We start from the raw sequence: 22,361 nt of genomic DNA on the forward strand, positions 1-22,361 counted from the left end.
GTTGCATTTACATTGTGTTTTCGCTAAGCCAACACTGAATGTGTGTGAAAACTGGCACATACATTTACAATAATATGTTTTTGCCATCATGAGGCTTCAATAGCAACCATACTACCAACAGAGGAATCAAAGCTGTGTTTGAAAAAAGGATGAATATGTGTGTAAAAATACAATTTTCACATGTTTCTTTCTTGGGGAATTTAATATATGAGATTTTACAGATAATATTACTGTTACTTTATGCCTTTAGTCTTGGTAAACAAAAAAACTATAAACATAATAAATATAACATTGGTCCTGTATTCCTCATCAAATTCTACACTTATAGAGAGGTCATTCCTGTTGGTCATCTGGATAAGGTTTGACCTTAACATCTACTCCAGGGCTCATGTTAACTGTTTTCCAAAAAAAACACAAAAAATAAATAAAAAAATAAAAAAGCAGTAGACCTGGTTTTCAGACATTCACTAGCTTCTACACACAGCAATCCAAATACACAGTAGATTAATTAAATATAAGCTAGACTTACTTAGTTTTGAGCAAATATCTGTCCCTTCACCCACCAGGATAAAGTAATGTTAAAATAAAATACATCTACTAAATTTGCCACTATAAGGGCCTGTTCTGTCAACAAGCTTTGACATCAGTTTGAGATATTTCAGAGTTCAGAATTCATTGACAGGTACAGTTCACCTCTGTCTGACTAGCATTTTACCTGTTTTAAGTTGGTTTTGCATCACCCTAGATTTGTATAAGTAGAAATTTAAAACCCACTTGAAATTAAAAAATATCCACTGACACAGGTCCTAACTCAAGTCCAACTATGCACTCTCACCTCACCTGATTTCTTCCTCCCTAGTTGTGCACCCCCCTCCCCTCTTTTGGCTAAAGGTCACTACTGAATGTATGCACATTGTCAATATACCTGCAATACAATCATCATTTAAAATCTAGAGCTATGTGCCAGTACCTAAGCAATAATTTCCTTCTCTGCTCAACACTTGTCACCAGAGGCACACTAGAGGGCTACAACTTGGAAATTGCCACACAGCCAAATCTAGACCTATTCATAGGGAACAAGCTGGAAGAATAGGCACTTTCCTCAAATACACTTTAAAAAATGGGGATCCTGCTTCCCTTTTAGTCAGATAATCTCATTCTCTATGAAACTCTATCAAACGCTCAACTCTGCCATCTCATTCTCTATCAAACTGATACTAGGAGTAATTCTTAATAGGTATAACACCACTAAATGTCATACCTTGAAACCATTTAGTATTTTTCTAGCTGATAAAACACAGTAAATAGAAATAACTTTTTTTTAATGTTTTTACAAATATATTTAGAATGTTTTTAAAGAGGGGGTTCACCTTATACATTTTTTCTAGCATTAAATTAAGCATAGTAGCGCGAGCTACAGTATGCCTTTATTTATTTTTTTTGCCCCGTACTCACTGTTTAATCCTATAGTGAAGATTCCGACTCCCCGCGGGGAATGGGCATTCCTATCCAGAGGGAAGATGATTGACGGCCGGCTCTGGCGCGTCACGCTTCTCCGGAAATAGCCTAAATAGGACTTAGCTCTTCACGGCGCCTGCGCATAGTCTGTGCGCAGGCGCCGTATAGCGCCTTGAAGAGCCGAGACCTACTCCGGCTATCTTCGGGGAGCGTGACGTGCCATAGCCGGCCATCAATCATCTTCCCTCTGGATAGGAATGCCCATTCCCCGCGGGGAGTCGGAATCTTAACTACAGGATTAAACAGTGAGTACGGGGCAAAAAAAATTAATAAAGGCATACTGTAGCTCGCGCTACTATGCTTAATTTAATGCTAGAATGTTGTTATTGAGGGTGAACCACCACTTTAAGAATACAAATCATTAGGGTTGTTGACCAATGTGCCATAAATAAAATCTGCAATAAAAATAGAAGCTTTCACATTATTCTCTTACCGTATTGTATCACTGTTGTCCGTGTTGAGGGGCTATGGGCCATTCAAGTCATGTAAATATACACTACACAGGGGCGGACTGACCATTCAGGCACTTGGGCACTGCCTGAGGGCCCCATGCCAATAGTGGGCCCCATCAGGGTTGCCAGTCTCAGTAAAACCAGGGACAGTATGTTGAAATTTGTGGGTTTTTTTTAAATCCCAATATTATAGCTGCCCCACCTCTCCAGTACCTTTTCAGTGTGCGTGTATGTGTATTCCGTGTGTATGTATACTGTGTGTGTATATTGTGTCTGTGTGTGTATACTGTGTATGTATACTGTATGTGTGTGAGTGTGTGTATACTGTGTGGCCCCATAAACTATTGCCTGGGGGCCCCATAATCTCCTATTGCCCAGAGGCCCCATAATCTCTTATTGCCCAGGGGCCCCATGAGTTGTCAGTCCGCCCCTGAAACTACATAACCATGGGCACTATTTCTTGTAGCTAGCTATTTTTATCTTATTAGCGCACAATGGCATGTGATATATAACTATGTTTTACTGTACTGATAAGCTGAAAAAAACAAACAAGAGTCTTACTTTAAATGTTTCTCATGGATTTACTGGAACTATACATGGAAGAATTAAAGAGAACACAGAGAGCTGCCTCTGTCTCTGTAGCAACCAATCACAATCTTGTTATTTCCAGTTAATTTTTATTGTGGGTTTACCTCTTTTGATTTAAGCAATCAATAATGTGCTCTTTGATAAAGGATACTTATGTTTACACAAAGACATGTGCCAATTTCATTATTATATAATAATCTTGTGATGTATAGTTTGTAGATGAATTGATTACAATTTATAAGCTTACCTGATCTTGTGCCTTCACCAGAAGTTCATAGCTCTCAACATCGCCTTCTCTGTCAATATCTTGCGACACACATATATGACCAGAATCCCGATCAATAAAAAACTTCTGAGATTCCTTCAAGGTATGATATTTCTCATACAGAGAATAGTGAACTTGACCAAAAGAACCTGAGTCAGCATCTGTTGCTTTCACCTGGAGAGGCACAGAAAAGTTATCTTGTAAAAGACTGAAAAACTTTTCAGAACATGGCATTTAAATGAATAACTTGCATGCTATATCAGCGATAATCATTGTGCATTGTATAAACAGCAATGGGGCTAATTTATGAAAACTGATGCACAGCCAAGTTGAGCTGCGGCCCATTATAACCAATACAATTCAAAGTTCTTTCTTCCTAATGCAGGTAAGAGAAAAGCAGTTAATGCTCAACTACTTCCCGAAAAACATCAGATATATTTATTTTTGCTCTAGTTTCATCATTCAGTCCCAGTCTGTTCAGAAGTGAATATACATTTATTATTCAGATATTTGTGCTTCAGAATAATTTGTATTAAGTATCTGTGTAGCCCATAGATATATTCCAGAATATATTATTAAGAATACATTGTAAAATACAATACATACGATAGCGATTAATAGACTAAAAAGTACAGGTATCTTTTTTCTTTATTATTGACATATTATATTCACTTTGTAGGCATGGTAACAAATAATTTGTATTGAACCAAAAGTGCAGCTTCAGTAAATGTTTTCCCATATGGCATTTTATAAGCCCTTGTTATCCCTTTATCATCATTCCTCTATTAATCCTTATCCTTTAAACCCATTACTTCTTCTGTGATGCTAAGCATCTGAAGTGTTGTAACAAAACAGAATCTGTGAGCAAGTAAAACTCCAAACCTGTGTTCTTGTTCTAAAACCAGATGATGGTTTACTAAATGAGCAGAGGCATCTCACTTAGCAAGGTGAATGTTTAGTTTGCGAAGTGTGTGTTTTCTCAGTATAAGAAAATAAGGTGAAGATGTGTTCACTTTGAATAGCCAATCGTGTCCAAGGGAAAGTAAAAAATACAGGATTTTTGCATGTAAATGTGAACACAGCTGAACAATATTCACTAAGCCAAGTAAGCAGTCATATTGTGAAGCAAACAGTCCATATTCCTTTAGAAAATCAACATAGTGATTCACCTTGCAGTGAAGTCGATGAAAGATAATGAGTGTTGGGGGAATGACAGTGTCTTAACTATCAATTTTAGGAGTCGTGAAAGGTTGCACAAATATTTCTCTCATGGCAGGTCCGCTTTATTTTGTAGAATGCTATTTCTCATCAATTTGCAAGAAGATTTTTTAAGTGCTCATTCAAACCATCCTGCATGCTACAATGCATGCAATTTGAGCTTTGGATGAATTGTCAAAGCAAGGTTAGTTTTAACAATAGGAGCAATTAACAAAGAGTGATGCAAGTACAATGCTTGCCTTGCATCATTTTTTAAATCATAGAAAATGCATAGGCTGTGCCTAACAAGAGAGGCGCAAGTGCCTTTGCTAATTAGGAGTGATCAGTGCTCAGTTCTGCCATGTCTGCAGACACAGCATAAAGAGGTGGAGCAGGATACTCCAATACCTTTGCCCATGTCCCTCCCCTCCGGTCAGTTTAAAGGAGAAGGGAGGAGGAGGGTTGTTAGCCCTGCAGGTCATGCTTGTGTAGTGTAATCACTGCACAAGCAGAGAAAGGGATGTGAGAGGTCTGATAACAGCTTCCATCTCTTACAACAAGGTCACACCTGGCAGAAATGTGCCACTGTTAATTAGGGCAGACCTAGGTCAGTTTCTATTTCACTCTGAAACAGAAAATCTGGTGCAGAGGGCTAGATAGACCTGAAATCAGTCTATCTTCCTAGTTAACCTCTTAAGGACTGTCTCACATATGTATACTGCAGCAGGGCAGCCCTTTAGCGCAAAATCATGCACCTGCACGTGATTGTTTGCTTCGGCTCTGGGGCGCGCCGCCGGAGCCCTGCTCCTGCCGTGATTGGACACAGAAGGAGCCAATCAGCTAAACCTGGCGATCGTTCCAAGAGAGGCAGAATGACAGTCTGCCTATGTAAACAAGGCTTGTATTACTGTTCTGCATTTTTTTTCATTTTCCCTTGCCTTAAGCCTTGTAGATGTATGCACATCAATGCAGCTGAACAGACGTGGTGTGAAAAAGTCCAACGTTTTGTCTACTGAAAATATTTTGTATTATAAATCATGCGATAATAAACTCAGCTTTTACAGCAATAAGACACAGCAACTAAAGAAAAGGCTGAAAATTAATTAAAATAAGGTGGACCTTAGCATTGGCACTGAAAAAAACTATCCCTGCTTATGGCATCAGGCCTTAATCCCACACATGAACCTGCTGTGCAGCAGTAAAAAAAACATAACTAAACGATAAAAAGTTCAAACAAATATGTTTTTACATAGCAGAGGGTATGGTCATTGCTTTTATGTCAAGATTCTGGGGAATGCTTAGTATCCCAAATCTTCTGGGATGCTTTAGCATAGTGTAGAGGGGTTTTCTCATTTGGGATTTACGACAGCATCATCGCCTATCCACCAAGGGGGGAAGCCAGGGATAAAGTAAGTATATTTTCTAACTTTTCTCCCACAGGTGTATTTTTTTACTGCTGTCATACTGAGATTTCAGATGAGCAAGAGAGATCTGATGTAATAAGTGGACCTTGCCTTTAAACACATGAAAAGGTGCTAAATATGTATGAATATATATATATATATATATATATATATATATATATATATATAAAGCACACTTTCATGCTGGGTAAACACTTGTGATGCTTGTGTCGAGGTGAGGAAGAGAAGCGAGGGTTATGATGGCCACATCGCTAGATCGTGGGACAGGTGAGTGTGTGTTTATTAAAAGTCAGCAGTTACACATTTTGTAGCTGCTGGCTTTAAATAAACACAAAAATGACTGGAACTCAGCTTTACCGGTTAAGACCCGGACCATTAAGCAGGTTAAGGACCTTGCCCCTTTTTGCGATTCGGCACTGCGTGCGACGTGACTCCCAAACAAAATTGGCATCCTTTTTTTCCTACAAATAGAGCTTTCTTTTGGTGGTATTTGATCACCTGTGCGGTTTTTATTTTTTGTGCTATAAACAAAAATAGAGCGACAATTTAAAAAAAAATTCAATATTTTTTACTTTTTGCTATAATAAATATCCCCAAAAAATATATAAAAAAACTATTTCCGATACGTGTTCTTCTACCTATTTTTGGTAAAAAATATCGCAATAAGCATTTATCGATTGGTTTGCGCACAATTTATAGCGTTTACAAAATGGGGGATAGTTTTATGGCATTTTTATTAATATTTTTTTTTACTACTAATGGTGGCGATCAGCGATTTTTTTCATGTCTGCGACATTATGGCAGACACATCGGACACTTTCGACACAATTTAGGGACCGTTGTAATTTTCACTGCGAAAAGTGCTATAAAAATGCACTGATAACTGTGAAAATGACAATGGCAGTGAAGGGGTTAACCACTAGGGGGCGCTGTAGGGGTTAAGTGTGACCTCGTGTGTGTTTCTTACTGTAGGGGAGCGGGGCTGGACATGTGACGTCACTGATCGTTGTTTCCCATATAAGGGAACAGACGATCACTGCCACTGCCACAGAGAAGAACGGGGAAGGTGTGTTTACACTCACCTCTCCCCATTCTTCAGGTCCTGTGACCGATCGCGGGACACCGGCGGCGATCGGGTCGAGAGCGTGCCGTCGGCAGCGTGCTCGCGACCCACGGCTGGGCTCTTAAAGAGGACGTATATATACGTCCATGTGCTCAGCCGTGCCATTCTGTCAAGTAATCTCATTCCTTTAAGCCATGAAAAAGGGAAACTTATTTTCTGCTAGGGAAACAATGTGTCTTTTATATGAAAGGCCAATAAAGCAGGGTGAAGCCCGTCAAGACAAGATGGAGCCTAGTTTGATTTTACAGAATAAATAAAGTAAAGCTAATTTGATTGTGTGGTGGCTACAGATGCACTGAAAAGCTAAGGTTATCTAGCAAAAGCTGAAATGTTTGCCAGAATTTTCTGGTTGCCTTTATATATTCCTTTCAATGGCTACAAAGCTAATATCTAAGAGGTCAGGGACAATGTATTCAGACTAGAACAGCAAATATCAGCAGCTTACCTTCTACACCTTGGTTACAGTATTAAGATAGATGCTTAATACAGAGTACAAGCAGAGTACCCAAAACCAAACACAATGTTTCTTGGTTGTTGTCAAAATAAATGAAAAGCAAGCCATTTTTAAGAACATTTATACACAGTAAGGCTAGGTTGACAAATGTGCGGGTTAGAAAAAGGTGTGAAGTGCGCTTCCGGCCTACAGAAAAAAGCGATGTGCTTTATCAGATGTGCTGAGGTGCCATTATTTCAGTGCAGTGCAATTTAAAAAAAAACACAGGGGACATTTTTCTTGGCATTTCTATGGGTAGGGCAGAGCATTGAAATTAATGGGCTGTCCTATTTGAAGAGCACAGATGCACAGTTCTGAACAGATCAGAAAAGTAGTGTTCTATTATGCTCATTCTTTATCTGTGCTCTTGCTTCCTCCCTTGGCTCACTCGGTCCCATTCTAGGGCCTGAACACACCTAATAAAATGACAACAGTTCTCTAGGAATCAAGGACAATACTTTATAGCCATGTTGCGAACCTATGGGAAAGCCACAATAATTGGATGAAATTCTACCTTAACTATTTGACTTGTTTTATCACTTTCCTAAACAAAAATATAACTAGGACTTAAAAATAATACACATCATAAATTATATCGATGTAAATGCTGGCATAATTAATCATTTGGATTCGCACACAGGGCCTGATTTACTAAAGTTATAGGCTTGCTTGGTTGACTGTTGGCCTCTTGTTATGCAGTAATGATGCCCTACCTTGATGTGCATAACCAAAATGGCCACCAAAAGCCCAGTGCAGAGGACAAGTCACTTCTCTGCAGGGTTCCCCTAGTGCCAGAAGTAAGCAGCAATCAAGTGATTGCTGTTCTTGCTTCTGGATGCCAATACAAAGTGAGTGAGTGATTTTCCGATCATCACCTCATTCCATGCTCTGCCACCTGCTCAATGGCACTCTCCTTCATGGCTGACCTTAGTTTCGATGGTCATGATGGCATTTCTCCATTTCCAGAGCTACTCTGCAGAAGCTTTATATAACACTGAGCTAAGTAGTAAGGTATCTGCTGATTGTGTGTCTCTGTTTGGCAGTTTCCCCTGTGGATTCTATTCCTGGTTAGTTATTATTATTGCATTAGAGATATGTAGTCAAGCTTCATAACAAGTAAAACAAAATTGCTTTTTTTGTGTCTGATTAGCACACAGTACTCTAATCAACAACACTCATGCTCCCTAAGCAGCATTGTTAATTGGAGCATTTTACAAGGGGGGCGTGTCCAATTAATGCTAGAAAACCAAGACTTCAATTGGGTTTTAAAATGTAAGCAGTTAATGTATATGTAATGCATGGTTAGCGCACAAGCATTTTATAGCCTAACCACATAAAAGAAACCTAAACCATGGTATTTACCAACAGCAGAGCTCTCATTAATAGTACCACCCACACTTACAGCAGTTCCACTGATCTGTTTTATGGTACAACCATTAATATACCATCTAAAGCATTAATTATGGAATAAAGACTCAATAAAAAAAAACACATATGCCTATTTTGGAATTAACAGAGTGAATGTTACTTGACTGGAATTTTAAGAAGAAAACAACAATATATCAAATTCCTGCTATACTGTACCATCAAATATTATTGGCCACGCAGCTGTGTTACAAGTGCCAGTAGAACGTATATCATAATGCATGTTTTGTTCTTCTGTTTGTATCTGGTTTTTCTTGGTGCACTTTTGTTTATTCAAGTATAATTTTAGTCATTTGGCTGTGAGCAGATGTAAATGGCAGAATAATCAAATGCTTAATGTCTACAGGAATGATATATGCAAGTTCATTACACGCCTTGTTTACCAAGCCAATTATTTATCAAAGCACATCATTTCCACATTTCAAATGGATGGGGGATTCTAATTCATACCACCTTTCATTCAGAAGCTAATAATAGCATTCATACTCATTTGTAACTTATCTTTATTGATAATAATTCTAGCTTTCTACCAATATTAATGTATGCCAACCGGAAAATTACAGTAAATATGAGTGTATATCATTAACCACTTGCCCTCCGGAAGATTTACTTTACTTCATGGCCAGCCTATTTTTTTGAGATACAGCACTGCGTTACTTTAATTGACGATTAAGCAGTCATGCAGCGGTGTACCCATTGAAATGTATGCCATTTTCCCCCCACAAATAGAGTTTTCTTTTGGCTGCATTTGATCACCACTGGGTTGGCCGGAGCATGAGTTCAGACCGAACATTTGCCTATTCGGCCGTTCGTCGAACACCCGAATTTGCAGGGTGTTTGCCCAGACAAAAGCCCTGCAATGCAGTGTATGCTGGTTGGTATAGAGCGGGAAGCCGGCTGTGGCGTGCTTAACAACCAATGAGTCTCCAGCTGTAAATGGGTTTCCCCGCTGACAGCTGAATAAAACAAAAAGTGTCGGTAAAAAAAGATAAAGAAAAAAATGGCATGGGATCCCCCCCCAAAATCCATACCAGACCCTTACCCGAACATGCAGCCCAGAAGGTCAGGAAAGGGGAGGGGACGAGCGAGCGCCCCCCTACCCTCCTGAACCATACCAGGCCACATGTCCTCAACATGGGAGGGGGAGTTGGCTGCCACTTTCCTATATATAAGAACTGTCAAAACACAGAGCAAGCAACCTTTTTATATACATGTTTTGTCTAAATTCTAATAAAAAATTTGAATTTTTATAAATCCTGTTGCACTTTTGTATGAGCATTACTCTCGTTAAAGCCCCATGGCCCACTTGTTTTTTTGTGGTGCTCCTGAAAAAATTATTGTTGTAAAAACATTTTTTTGCATTGATACATGTCCCCCATGGCAGTACCTGGACCCTAATACCCATTTTATGGCCAAAAAAAAACTACTGACACTGCCACTGTCACAAAAAAGTATCGGCATTCGGTATCGGCGAGTACTTGAAAAAAAGTATCGGTCCTTGTACTCGGTCTTAAAAAAGTGGTATCGGGACAACCCTACCTATAATACATATTACCAAATTTCCATGCAAAAAATTGTACCGCTTTTGGTACAAAATTCCAGACAGAATCATACCGCCAGGGAGGTTAAAGGGACACATTTTGAGTCAGTTAATGCTGTAAAGAAGAAAACGGTGGATGTGTTGAAACAGCTGACAGAAATTGATTTTCTCTATGCCTTCGACCAGTGGAAAACAATGTATTGCTGTTTACACAAAGTCTCTACACAAAAGATTATAATTTCTTCTAGTTAAGACTAGTAGTGTTGATTTTTTTTTTTTTGTAATTACTTTTGAAGCTTGTGTGTGAAGAGACAGCAGATGTTCCCATAACAGTTTCCTCTTCTAGCTGCATAGCCTACTGCTGAGAGTGCCTGAGGATTCATCCTGATGTCATGGGCCCATTATCTGATTCGAACAGGAGGTGATTGTAGAAGATTGCATAAGGCACCCCATGCCACTGGGTCTTCACATCACAGGTGCAAAGATAATTATTATTTTATACTCTTATTAAAGAAAATTAGTCATCTTAGCTAGGTGTCTTTGTAAACCTAAATAAAACAAAAAATGATTTTGGTCTTATATACAGTAGATGGTTAGAAATAAAAAAAATAATAATTTCACGTGAAGTTGGAATTGATGACTACTATTAAATATTGTAGCTCCATTTTATGACGTCCAGTCAGGTTGTACTGTATGTGGAATTCTCACAGTACCAATGAAGAGATACTTACTAGGTGAAATAGTTTATTTAGGATGACATAGTGGCTAGACAGTCTACTTCTTAAATTTGAAAGTGCAAAGAGAAGTACTGACAACTGCTGAGAGAGGTGATATCTGAGGTCAAACAACACCTGAAGAGCAATTATAAGTGATCTCATATGGAAATCATAAGTATGTGTAAGAGGCAGGATATCAATAATATGGGCTCAAGTGGCCAGAGTTCATTTGGCTGTCGCTTTGTGACTTTTAAATCTGAGCACTATTTGTAATTAGCTAGCGTCCCTTTGGTTACAGGCAGCGACACAAGCATAAGGCTCACTACTTGGCTGCATGCCTGTTCAACAGACACACAACAAAAGAGTTTCATTAGGATTGTAAAACAAACAAAGATCTCATTGGCTCCATTTAGGTCCTGCAGATGGGGATCGGGGCATCTGACACTTTACAAAAGACAGAATGTTTTCACGAGTAAAAATAACAGAAATTTTGGAGTGCCCCAATTAGTTCAGTTTTCTACTTTATAATGGCATCTTAAGTCTCTATTTGTTGCATAAGTGATAAGGTCCCTTTAGCCTGCAGAATGTAATCTTTTGATGTGGAATTTTAACTGCTGAGCCCTTTGAGTATCATTGCTTAAAAAATAAAAGCCAAGCTAATTAAAAGTCATTATAATGTTTTAAAATGAAGCGCTGTTAAACTTAGTGATTATATCCAATGAACGTTTTAACCTATTTTTCTTCCAATGGTAAATATGTAGTAGCCGTTCTCGCATACCCTCCTAAATTACAATGGGATTGATTTATCAAATCAGAAATTATTTTCACATAATCCAGGAAATCTGTGTTCACTCCAAACACTTAATCCTGTGAACCAGTTAACATGTCCTAGAATCTATCTCTACGTTATGATCACCCTTTTCCATTTACTGGTGTCATGGATATGCAATAAAGTCTGGCAGCTTACCTGTCTCCATGTGTTCATTAGAGGCCTGACTCTCCTTCTGGTTTTTTTTTTTTACACCTCTCCTTGTATGGCCCCACCCCAGGCCGTCCCAGGAAACCTATATTAACTGTTGCACTGCAGGTCTGCTTTGCTGTTCAACTTTGTTTGTTTGCTTATGTTCCAGTCTGCCGTGTCCCTTGGCTACCTGTCATGGTCTTACCTCTCTCCTGTCTCCTTCGTTTGACATGTGCTGGCGGCCATCTTGGTTTCTGGGACTCTTGTAGCCTCCCACCCTGCGGCTCCTCCTTCCCACTGGGAGGAGCTGGATGCCTGGCTCACATATATAGGAGCTCTGTGGCTTCAGTTCCTTGCTTGGTCCTCCTGTGTTCACATGCTTCTAAGACTGCTGCTGCTTCTGGTTCCGATCCTGGCTTCGTCTGACTTCCCTGCTGGTTCCTGATCCTGGCTTTGTCTGACTTCCCTGCTGGTTCCTGATCCTGGCTTCGTCCGACTACCCTTCTGGTTCCTGACCTCTGGCTTCGCAAGACTCTGTTTAACCATCCGTTTGGACTTTTGCTTTACAGCTTGATTTTCAATAAAGCCTTCTTATTTTCACTTATCTCTTGTTGTACGTCTGGTTCATGGTTCCGTGACACTACCCTTGTCTGCCTGTTGCCCCGACCTTGGCTTGCCTATCACTATCCTTTGTGTCCTGAGTGGCAGCTTCCCCTCTCTCCCTATGGAGCGTGACCTGGGGGACCCCAGGGGTCGTAACCTGGGTTCAGTTGCAGAGAAGGCCATCCTCACCACTAGAGGCTCTGGTGAACTCCTGCTGGACCTTAGACTCTGCACCCTGGGGAATCTTGGGCTCACGTTTCCTGTCCATTTGCAGCAGTCGGCTATTAGGTTCACTACCTTGCGGTGCACCCCTGTCTACAACGGGGTGCATTTGTCACCTGGCCACAGGTGACCTGACAACTGGCTGTTACCTAGTACTGCATTTCTGGTCTCTGCGGTGTACACCTATACCCTAATCAAGAATAATTAAATAGATTGCTGAACATGCTGATTATGACTGATCAACAGGTTAGTTTTCTCATGCCATAGGATGCAAACCATAAAACATACATGCATATAGCGATTTTGCACAAGGCAGTATTTGCATAATAACTTTAATAGGGTCTTTTGCATATAAATGTCATAGGGCCACACTTTAACAAAAGATACTTAAAGTAGAACTATAAGAAAAAGTATATTTTTCCTTTTGGATTGCATAAGGGAGGGACTATAACCCCTGTAACGTTTATTTTTTGCCATCTTTGTCCCATTGGAGAAATGTACCTCCACTTCCTGTCCCATAGCTGAAATAAGTGTCAATCCCTGCATAATAAGGGAATATCTTGGAGGCCCCCCAGATCACCAGAACTGTCCCCATTTGAAGATGTTCCCGCTATTACTTTTCTGGGGACAACCCAAAATTTGTGATTTTCTTTTACTTTCATGGTAACAGTAAACAGGACAAATGGAGAAGGTGAATCTCCCTAGCGGGGGGCAGACATCAATAAAAACTGACAGGTTTTCTAATCCCTCTCCAAAAATATAAAACAAGTTTTGCATCTAGTTATATTTTAATGAAAACGTATCTAGTATCCAAGTAGGACCTTAGTTTAGAAGAGTTAGGCAGGATATAGGTTTACTTTAACCTAAACTGTAATTACCGTATACGTCATGTGAATCAGTAGGGCATATGGTAAAAAAATAAAATCACAACATTATTTTAAGTAGAAAAAAACAAACCTCCCATGCTAGGTAGCCTAGTTGACATGGACATAGGCTACTAGTTATTTGAGGTTGCAGTGAGCCTGCTGCTTGCACACAGTTCCTGTCTACTAAACGTGCAGTCATAATCAGATCAGAATGGCGTAAAGAAAACAGAACTATCGTATGTTATAGGGAGGGAGACATACCTGCTCTTCTACCTGTGCACCTCACCTGGAGTTTAGCTTTCAGCAGGGCTCTTTCACACTTGTACCTAAAAACATTGCAAAGACTACAGTTTCCCCTTAGCACTGTTAGGCAGCGTTACAATTCTATCAGCTGCTACAATTGCAAACATCTAATATTTCATATTAATACAACATACAATGGGGCTATGGATTTTTTTTATTGTTGCTAGTTTGAAATGTTTGGAGATATTCTGGATTGTTTCCCTCACTATAAAACCTAGATGCAGTTCTGTCTTTTTATTTTATTTTATTTTTTGTATTTTTTTAAATGAAAAATATGTGTGCTGTTCCGCTTACTGATTTTCATAACAGAAAGAAATAAGAAAATTAAAGTATAACTATAGCATACGCGTTTTTTTTTTTTTTAAGTTTTGTACACAGTGAGGGAAGGTTAGAATTGTCAGATTTAATTGCAATTTGGTGTATTCTGTATCATATGCATTTTACAACATAATCCATATATTATGAAGACTTTTAGACCATTCACTTACATATATTAGCACCAAAGTGTATGCTGTGAAGCATTTTGCAAGTTTAAATTAAGAGTGAAAAATAAGTGAGCTATTTCCAATATTTTTTTTAGTCAGACAGAAAATATACAAATTAATGCAGGTCTGTATTTATCAATATATCGTGGCCCGCCATGATGCAGCCTTGTGCCCACCAATGCAGCCTTGTGCCCAGTGCCCACCAAATGTAGCCTTTTGCCCACCAAATGCAGCCTTGTGCCCAGTGCCCACCATGATGCAGCCTTGTGCCCACCAATGCAGCCTTGTGCCCAATGACCACCAAATGCAGCCTTGTGCCCACCATTCAGCCTACCTGTGCAGGGGAGGAAAGGACAGAAACAGGAGAGCCGCCCAGATGAACAGCGTGCAGTGCAGGGAACACAGCGATAACAGCTTTCATTTCAATTGCCGTGTTCCCGCCGCTCAACGCCATATACAGCCCCTGGCCGGGGGAACTTTGATTGATAGATCCCCCATCACCAGGAATGGACGGGTGATCTGTCTATCAAAGTCCCGGGACCAGGAGGAGGGGCTGTATCTGACAGCAAGCGGCGGGGAATACGGCAATTTAAATGAAAACTGTTATCGCTGTGTTTCCTGCGTGCGCTGCGCACTAAACATCTGGGCGGCTCTCTCTCTTTCCCTCCACAATCACTGGGAGAAGGACTCCCATTCCACCGGCGTCACCCCTGCACCCACGAGGGGGAGGCGGGGCCTCAAGTAATTTGCGGGGCCCTACGCAGCTTGCGTTGTGAGCATATAGGGCGGATCGGCTCTGCTTGCGATCAATCTCTTTCCGATCTTGTGAGCGCCAATCACAGTGTTCACGTGATCGGAATGCCTGCCTCTGCCTCCTGGCAACTAGAACTTTTTAAAGGGCCGAGCGACGATGGCAGAAAGGGATTAGGGAACCCCTGCAAAAAAATATGTTATCTACATTTCACAGTAAAGTAGAATGATGAATGAGCTAGTGTCTAGAATGGTGGAGGAGCACAGTCGTGGCTGTCCAAACACGCATTTTGATGCTTGATATTATTTGATTTCTGGTGAGTGTTTCAGATACAACATGCTTGCCATTGGAATTAATTTGAATACACAGAAGATTTTCCTTAATCACGTCGTTGATTTATTTATTTTAGAACTTTATTTGTACATGATTTGTTAAGATTTTCTGTATGTTTGTCACAGCTGAGCTCTGCACAACATTTTTTGGTTTACTAACCCATCCCTGTTTGCATGTAGCTGATTTGTACAGTGGCTGTATGCAAACGCCTGTGACTCCTGGGCACTGAAATATAGTGCTTCTTGATGGGGTATAGTCCTTTGCACCTGTGTGCATGAGCCCTGAATGTCAGTGGGAATTGTCTCCATATATTGGAAGTCTTTGTAGGTGACAGATTAATCTGTCATTGCTCACTGCTCACTAAATCCCTGGCAACCTCCAGATGAATCCTAGGGTTTCATGGATCCCTGGTTGACAAAACCTGCACTAGAGAGAATAATCAAGGTTGCTAAATATTAGTTTCCTGGATGTTCCTTGCTGTGGTTCTGTTAATCACTGACCTGGAACAAAACATACAGCAAGTTATGTCAGAGTTTATATGGATATGATTTCTCTGGATCAGTGACTCAGAAACGACCAAAACCAATGGAACTGTAATTAGGGTTGCCACCTGTCTGGGATTAAACTGGACAGTCCGGGTTTTGAATCACATGTCCAGGTTTTCAGACGCACTGAATGATTCAGACTGGGCTGTGGCTCCCCAAGTACCCAAGATAGTCACACACAAATCTGCTGCTATCCGGGACTAGTGGGCAGATAGCTGGGGGCAGGTTTGGCATCGCTGGGGGGAAGGGCAATCATGTCAACAAAGGGCAATTTGACCACACCCAATGTTCGTTGTGGCACGCTATGCTACTCTCATTGGGGCAACCAAAGGTGTCCTAGTCCACTAAAGAGTTCCAGTTTGGCTTGAAGAAAATGTGGCAACCCTACCTGTAATATCTTCCTTTGTTTTGTTAAGCACTGCGCAAACTGTTGGCGTTATATAAATCCTGTATAATAATAATAATAATAATAATAAACATGGTGGTCAGTCAACAAATGTCTTTAGAAGAGTGGTCAGCAACGACAGCTTTCATAGTGGCTTCCCTATGGGTTTCCTGTAGTATGAACATATATGCAACATATGTGTAGTTCTAATATGGCAATTGTATATTGTAAGTATGTTAAAAATGTATGCTGTACAAGTCAAGTACATTTGTTTTGGACAGTTTATTGTTTTTCTGTTCTGTATGTTTGACACAGTTTGACCATCAATAATAATATTGTTTCCATGTACTGTACTACAGTTCACACCTGATGAAGTGTGAACACAAGAAGTCTGGTTGCAAAGAAAAATAGGACTGCAGTGCAGAAAATATATCTAATGCTATGGTTTACAACTCCCTTTTCTCTAAGTTTTTTATATTACAACCACATATTCACACTGTTCCAGCACTGTGAACCCTTTATGCCTTAAATCGTATATCATATCATACATTATAGATGTGCCACTCGAGCATAGGTAGAGGTAGAAGAATTTCAGGCTTTGCCTTATTTTCTTTTATCTTGGCCTTTTTTAAATCTGCCTTCAACAATGGACAGAACATTGGTATCAAAGAGACATATTTTTTATTTTATATGTGATGCATAGAGATGTAAAATAGAACATCCACCAGCTGACAGTATGCACTAAGGTCACGTAATGAGTTCCCCCCACTGAATGTGAAATACTGTGCACACTCAGTTCTTGCCTCAAGTACTTAAAGAGAATGTGTAGTATTTTTGTATATATTTACTGTCTTTATTATGTTCAGGACTTACAATGTATTTAAAATATTTTTTTAATTTAAAGTGTTACTAAACCCAAAACCTGGCATTCACTATATCTGGTCTCCCACGGTACACAGCACATGGAAATTTAATTATTTTAGTAAATATAAACTGCTAAATACCCTTTCTCATCAGTAGTATATAGCAGTCTTATGACTTCTATCAGTGTCTGGTTAAAGCTTGTAGGAAGAGTTTTCATTCTTTTCTGACTGTCCTAAGAGGCTGCAGGACCCCTGACCTTTTGTCTGGACAGTGCTGATTGGCCTTATGCTGATTACATGCACTCTCCCAAGAATAAAAAACTAGCAATACACACCAAACTGAGCATGTAACACTATGTGCTTCTACTATGGAGGCTCCCAAAATGTATAGAGATAGAACTGCAGATAATTCTGGGGAGCAGTGAAGAGGCTCTGCAGCTTACACGTGTATTTACAAATGTGTGAAAACTAAACCGCTGTTTTAAATGCATACTGTTAGACAGGATAATTTGGTTGGTTGCAGGCTGGTCAGTACGTTGAGCTGGGAATTTTCTTTGGTTTTGTTTGACATGCGTCACCCTTCCATGTGCTCCTTGCTGCAAAGGCCAGTTATAGGTGGGGGAAGTGGTCATTTGTTTGTAGCATGTAACACTCCAGGCTCCATTTCCAGCTGTTGTAGGCTGTATTTAGCTGCTCTACTGAAAAGTGTGTTAACAGAGCTCAATATCTCAAGCTGAGATATACACACAGTACTGGATGTGTCAATAGAGCCTCCGTCTCATTGCCTGCTTCATTCAGACATGATGTTTGGATATTCAAGCAGAATAAGAAAGACTAAAGGAGGAGAAAATCCAAACTGCTCTGCATGAAATATGATTGCAATACTCATAGAACTGACAGATTTTTCCATGAGAAGAGAAGAAACCAGGACTCGCAACTAGCAATTTTCGAGATCCCAACTCACTATCAAAGGACTTTACAAAGCAAGCACCTAGTCCTGTTGGCCTGGTACCACATTTATAGATACAAAACCTTTACAAAGTATAGCCCTACTCAGCATGTTTCTCCAAATATCAAATACTCTACTGCTTGTGCTTTCAACAATGCCACTTTCTTCCATAAGGCAAGTAACATTACTATGTAACCTTGCAAGGGAAATGACACTCTGGGGTTGGTTTACTAAAACTGGATAGTGCAAAACCTGGTGCAACTGTGCATGGTAGATAATCAGCTTCCAACTTGTTTCTAACAGCTTGTTCAATTAAGCTTTGACAAAAAACTGCCCCCACAAGTGCCATATGAGAGGCATGGAGTTACATAGAATATAGATGCTACATTAATACAGTAAATCCATGTTTCCTCCAAATCAAGTTCCCACATGACAAAAAGCAAATGGGAATGTCTTCCCTTCCTATAAATACAGCACAAATAGATATTGACGACTATACCAGTCCTAGTTTTTTTCTTGCCTCTGGACTTTAATACAAACAGCTGAGAAGAAGACGCATGCATGTAGAAGAAACATATACATCCTATCTGGCAAACTATCTCACTAGAGCAATGTCTATATTGTAAAGTTACTCCAGCTTATTGATTCTCATCCACCACAATTTTTGGTTGCAGCTGAATAAATAATTATGGCAAAGACGTAAAAATAGCCAAAACTAGCAAAACTGTCAAAATTATAACTAGCTGTGCTCTATTTACAATATACCTAGGTCTTTTTCTTTAGTACAGCTTCAATTTAAGCCTAAACCCACCAATATTTGTAATTATTTAGTTTTGGACGAGTTGAAATATCTGTGAGGTGTCCTAAATGGGAAGATTTTCCCTCATAGACAGCTATAAAACATTGTCAAAAGTTCTAACCCCTTCTTGGCTCAGCTAAAAATGTGTATATGTTTTTATCAGTGCCTCCTCTGAAGTGATTTCCCATCACTTCCTGTCTTGACAGGAAGTGATGGGAAGTTTTTCCAGCTGCAACACAGATACTAGAAAAAGGAAACCTTAAGGCCTTGTACACACGATAGGATAGCCAGAGGACAACGGTCTGAAGGACCGTTTTCATTGGTCAAAACTGATCGTGTGTGGGCCCCATAGGTTATTTAACCTTTGGTTAAAAAAATAGGAACTTGCTTTAAAATTGAACCGATGGACGCCTAACCGATAGGTCAAAACTGATCGTTAGTATGCAAAATCATCGGTTAAAAACCCGCGCATGCTCAGAATCAAGTCGACGCATGCTTGGAAGCATTGAACTTCGTTTTTTTCAGCACGTCGTTGTGTTTTACGTCACCGCGTTCTGACACGATCGTTTTTTAAACTGATGGTGTGTAGGCACATCAGACCATCAGTCAGCTTCATCGGTTAACCTAAGACAACGGTCCATCAGACCGTTTTCCTCTGGCTATCCTATCGTGTGTATGAGGCCTAAAAGAGACTATTATAATCCCCCACTCTACCTTAAATAAAGTAATTCTATGGCTGGGCTTTCAAATTTAATTCATTTTTATCAGGAGGAAAATCTTTAAATCAGTCCAGTGTTAAGAACATATCAAGATTGCTGGAACTCATGAACTAGTTGTCATGTTTTAAAACCTATTTACTTTCTATGTTTACAATGATAAATGATGAATGGGTAACGGCTTACATTTTGTCTTTCAGTTGTATATAGTTGGGGGCTCTCCATTCTGCTTTGTGTCTGGACATTTAAGATAATTATTAAAATGAATTTACCCAAAATGAATATTATATTACACTGTTACACCATAACATTAATCTAGACACTGACAAACGTGTCAAGAAATAAGTAGTTCATAGAATTAGTAAACTTGCTTCAAGTCCTAACTCTCGTTTCATGGGATTTTTTTTTTTTTTTTTTAGATTAACTGCCTCTTTTGTTGTTTTAGCAACAAGCATCACGCTTTGTTACTAAATCCTTTCTTGAGGTTGTTGATTCAATTCTCATATAACTATATGGGAAGATTTATGAGAGGCAGAGTATGTGGTTGGAGGCAGAGCATGTGGTTGGGGACAGAAACCTGAGACTGTGAGCTGGAACAGAAAATATGGTAAAAAGATCAGTATAGTTTAGAGAATTGTCAACCACTCAAATACTATTATCACACACAGAGCTCAGTGAAAACTCTTTCATTCTTGAGATGTCCACTTTTTTTCCTTTTTTAACCACAGATCCTTGTTGGCAAATACCATTACATTCTTTGAAGAGTGAAAAGCATTTGACTAAAAATGGTGTGAATTAATTATGTAACGGAAATTTAATTTTGTCCGCATTTTTCTGTGGGCATCACTCTTAGCAGTGGAATTGGCAGCGTTTAATTGTAGTCATGGTTGAAATTGTTTTATGGCATCAGTTATTACAATATATGAACATGCATAAGTTACAGAGAAGCAATGGGCCCTATTTAAGATATTATTTAAGTAAAAAAATAAGAAATGTTTGAAAAAAGGTTATTATTTAATTCAGGCCACATTCACACAACCAATTAAGGACCTTTACTACAACTAATCAACATATAGAAGTGGGGGAGATCACAGGTGTTTATGACCAGCTGTGGCAAGGAAGCCGGTACAAATCAATGACAGGCTGATAGGTGCCATAGCTGTTCTCATGTAAACAGACATCCAAATGTTACATGTGATTAGGGATGGATGAGTAATAGATGGACTCAAACTTTGTCCAGGGCCACTCATCTATCCCTAAATGCATGAAAAACCTCAAATGTTTCAGTACTCCTCATTCCAGTAGATTTGAGCACTATCCTCTTATCCCCATGCTCAGGCTCCCTCATATAAAGCTGGCCATAGACAGTGAAAATGTATTTCCTGCAGCCACGGGTTGCAGGAAATAAAGTTGCATGGTTTCCCCATCACCACAGACAGCGCTGACAGGGAAATCCTTCCTGCTGAGACACTGTTTTCTCCTGGCAGGGGAAGCCATCCCTGCTGGGAGAAGACCAGTGGAGGCCCGTGCATTGTGAGCACAAGGGTGCCGCCCCCCTAACACCTTCGCCACCCTCCCTATCCATGTGCCCTGCCCCTTTCAGGATGCCGGGCACATGAATTCCTATGGCGGGGTGGGCAGGGGCGTGTTTTTTGAAGCACCTGACTAGAGCCAGAGGCTCTAATAGGCTTCAAAATAGGGTGGGCTCAGGATGCAGAGAGTGAGTCCCGATCCCACCCAATTGTGTGACCATAATAAATAAATTTTCACTATTTTCACACTACAGTTACTTCCCGCCAACCTGAAGGCAGGTCAGTGAGACCTGTTTCCTAATTGGCCAAAGCACCAGGTGATCCAATTGGATGCCTAGCGCTGTGGAAGAGGAGACACACTGGAGCCAGACCCACCGCTGCCTGGAGGACACAGCAGGGGAGGAGGACACAGCTCGCCGCATAGTAAGTGCCGGACCTCCGGGGGCCGTCCTTGGTACTGGGGGGGGGGTATATTTTTAAGCAACCTATGCTAAAAATCTGGAGATTGGCTTCACATCTTTGAATAGTGGTAAAGACTTATCTGTAGTGTCATGTGAGCACTTGGTTTGCATAAAATTATACAGGCATTCACTTAATGGAAACACAGCGCATTACAATGCATAACAACACATCACAATGCATTGCCATGCAAGGATCTGAATTAATGTGATTTTTTTTTTTAAAGTTTAAAAAAATAAAAAATCAAGCGCAGTGGGATGTTGCAACAATGCACTATAGCACATGTGCATAACGCACACCAGTGACCATGTTATGGGAACCATAACGAGCACTCACTGGTGTGAATAGGCCTTTAGTGTGTTGGTGCACTGACACGTTTGACACGTGCACATGTGTATGTTATGTTTGTGTGTAATTTGTATGGTGTCAGCCCTTCCCAGTTGGGGTGTAGCTCAAGATAAGAATTCCCGGAGCTAGTTAGACTCCTAAAGAAAACACCAATGACGACCTGTCCATTAGGGGCGCATGGGTGCCGCCCCATCTATACATCCGACCCCCTGATCTACATACAGGGCGCAGACCATGTTTTTTTTTTTTTTTAAGCACGTGATTAGAGCCAGAGACTCTAATAGGCTTCAAAAAGGGTTGGCTCACCCAGTTGTGTGAGATAAAGAATGAATATTCGCTATTTTCACACTAAAGCTCCTCCCCACCAAACAGGAAGTGGGTCGTGAGACCTGTTTCCTGATTGGTCAAAATGTCAGGCGATCCTATTGGATGTCTAGCACTTAGGAGGAAGAGAGTGGAGACACACAGTGGAAGCCTCTGGAGGAGCGGACACCAGAGCC

The 22,361-nt window shown here is 40.2% G+C and overlaps 1 protein-coding gene across 1 annotated transcript in view; it reads right to left on the bottom strand.

Annotated features, from left to right (window-relative positions):
* Positions 1-22,361, bottom strand: part of DCHS2 (dachsous cadherin-related 2) — a 348,197-nt gene that overhangs the window by 152,658 nt on the left and 173,178 nt on the right. The window contains exon 2 of the mRNA XM_040331985.1: positions 2,806-2,997. Within this exon, the coding sequence (XP_040187919.1) occupies positions 2,806-2,997 (192 nt within the window). The remainder of the gene's footprint in view (positions 1-2,805; positions 2,998-22,361) is intronic.

Source organism: Rana temporaria, chromosome 1 (genome assembly GCF_905171775.1).
Source record: "Rana temporaria chromosome 1, aRanTem1.1, whole genome shotgun sequence".
Lineage (NCBI taxonomy): Eukaryota > Metazoa > Chordata > Amphibia > Anura > Ranidae > Rana > Rana temporaria.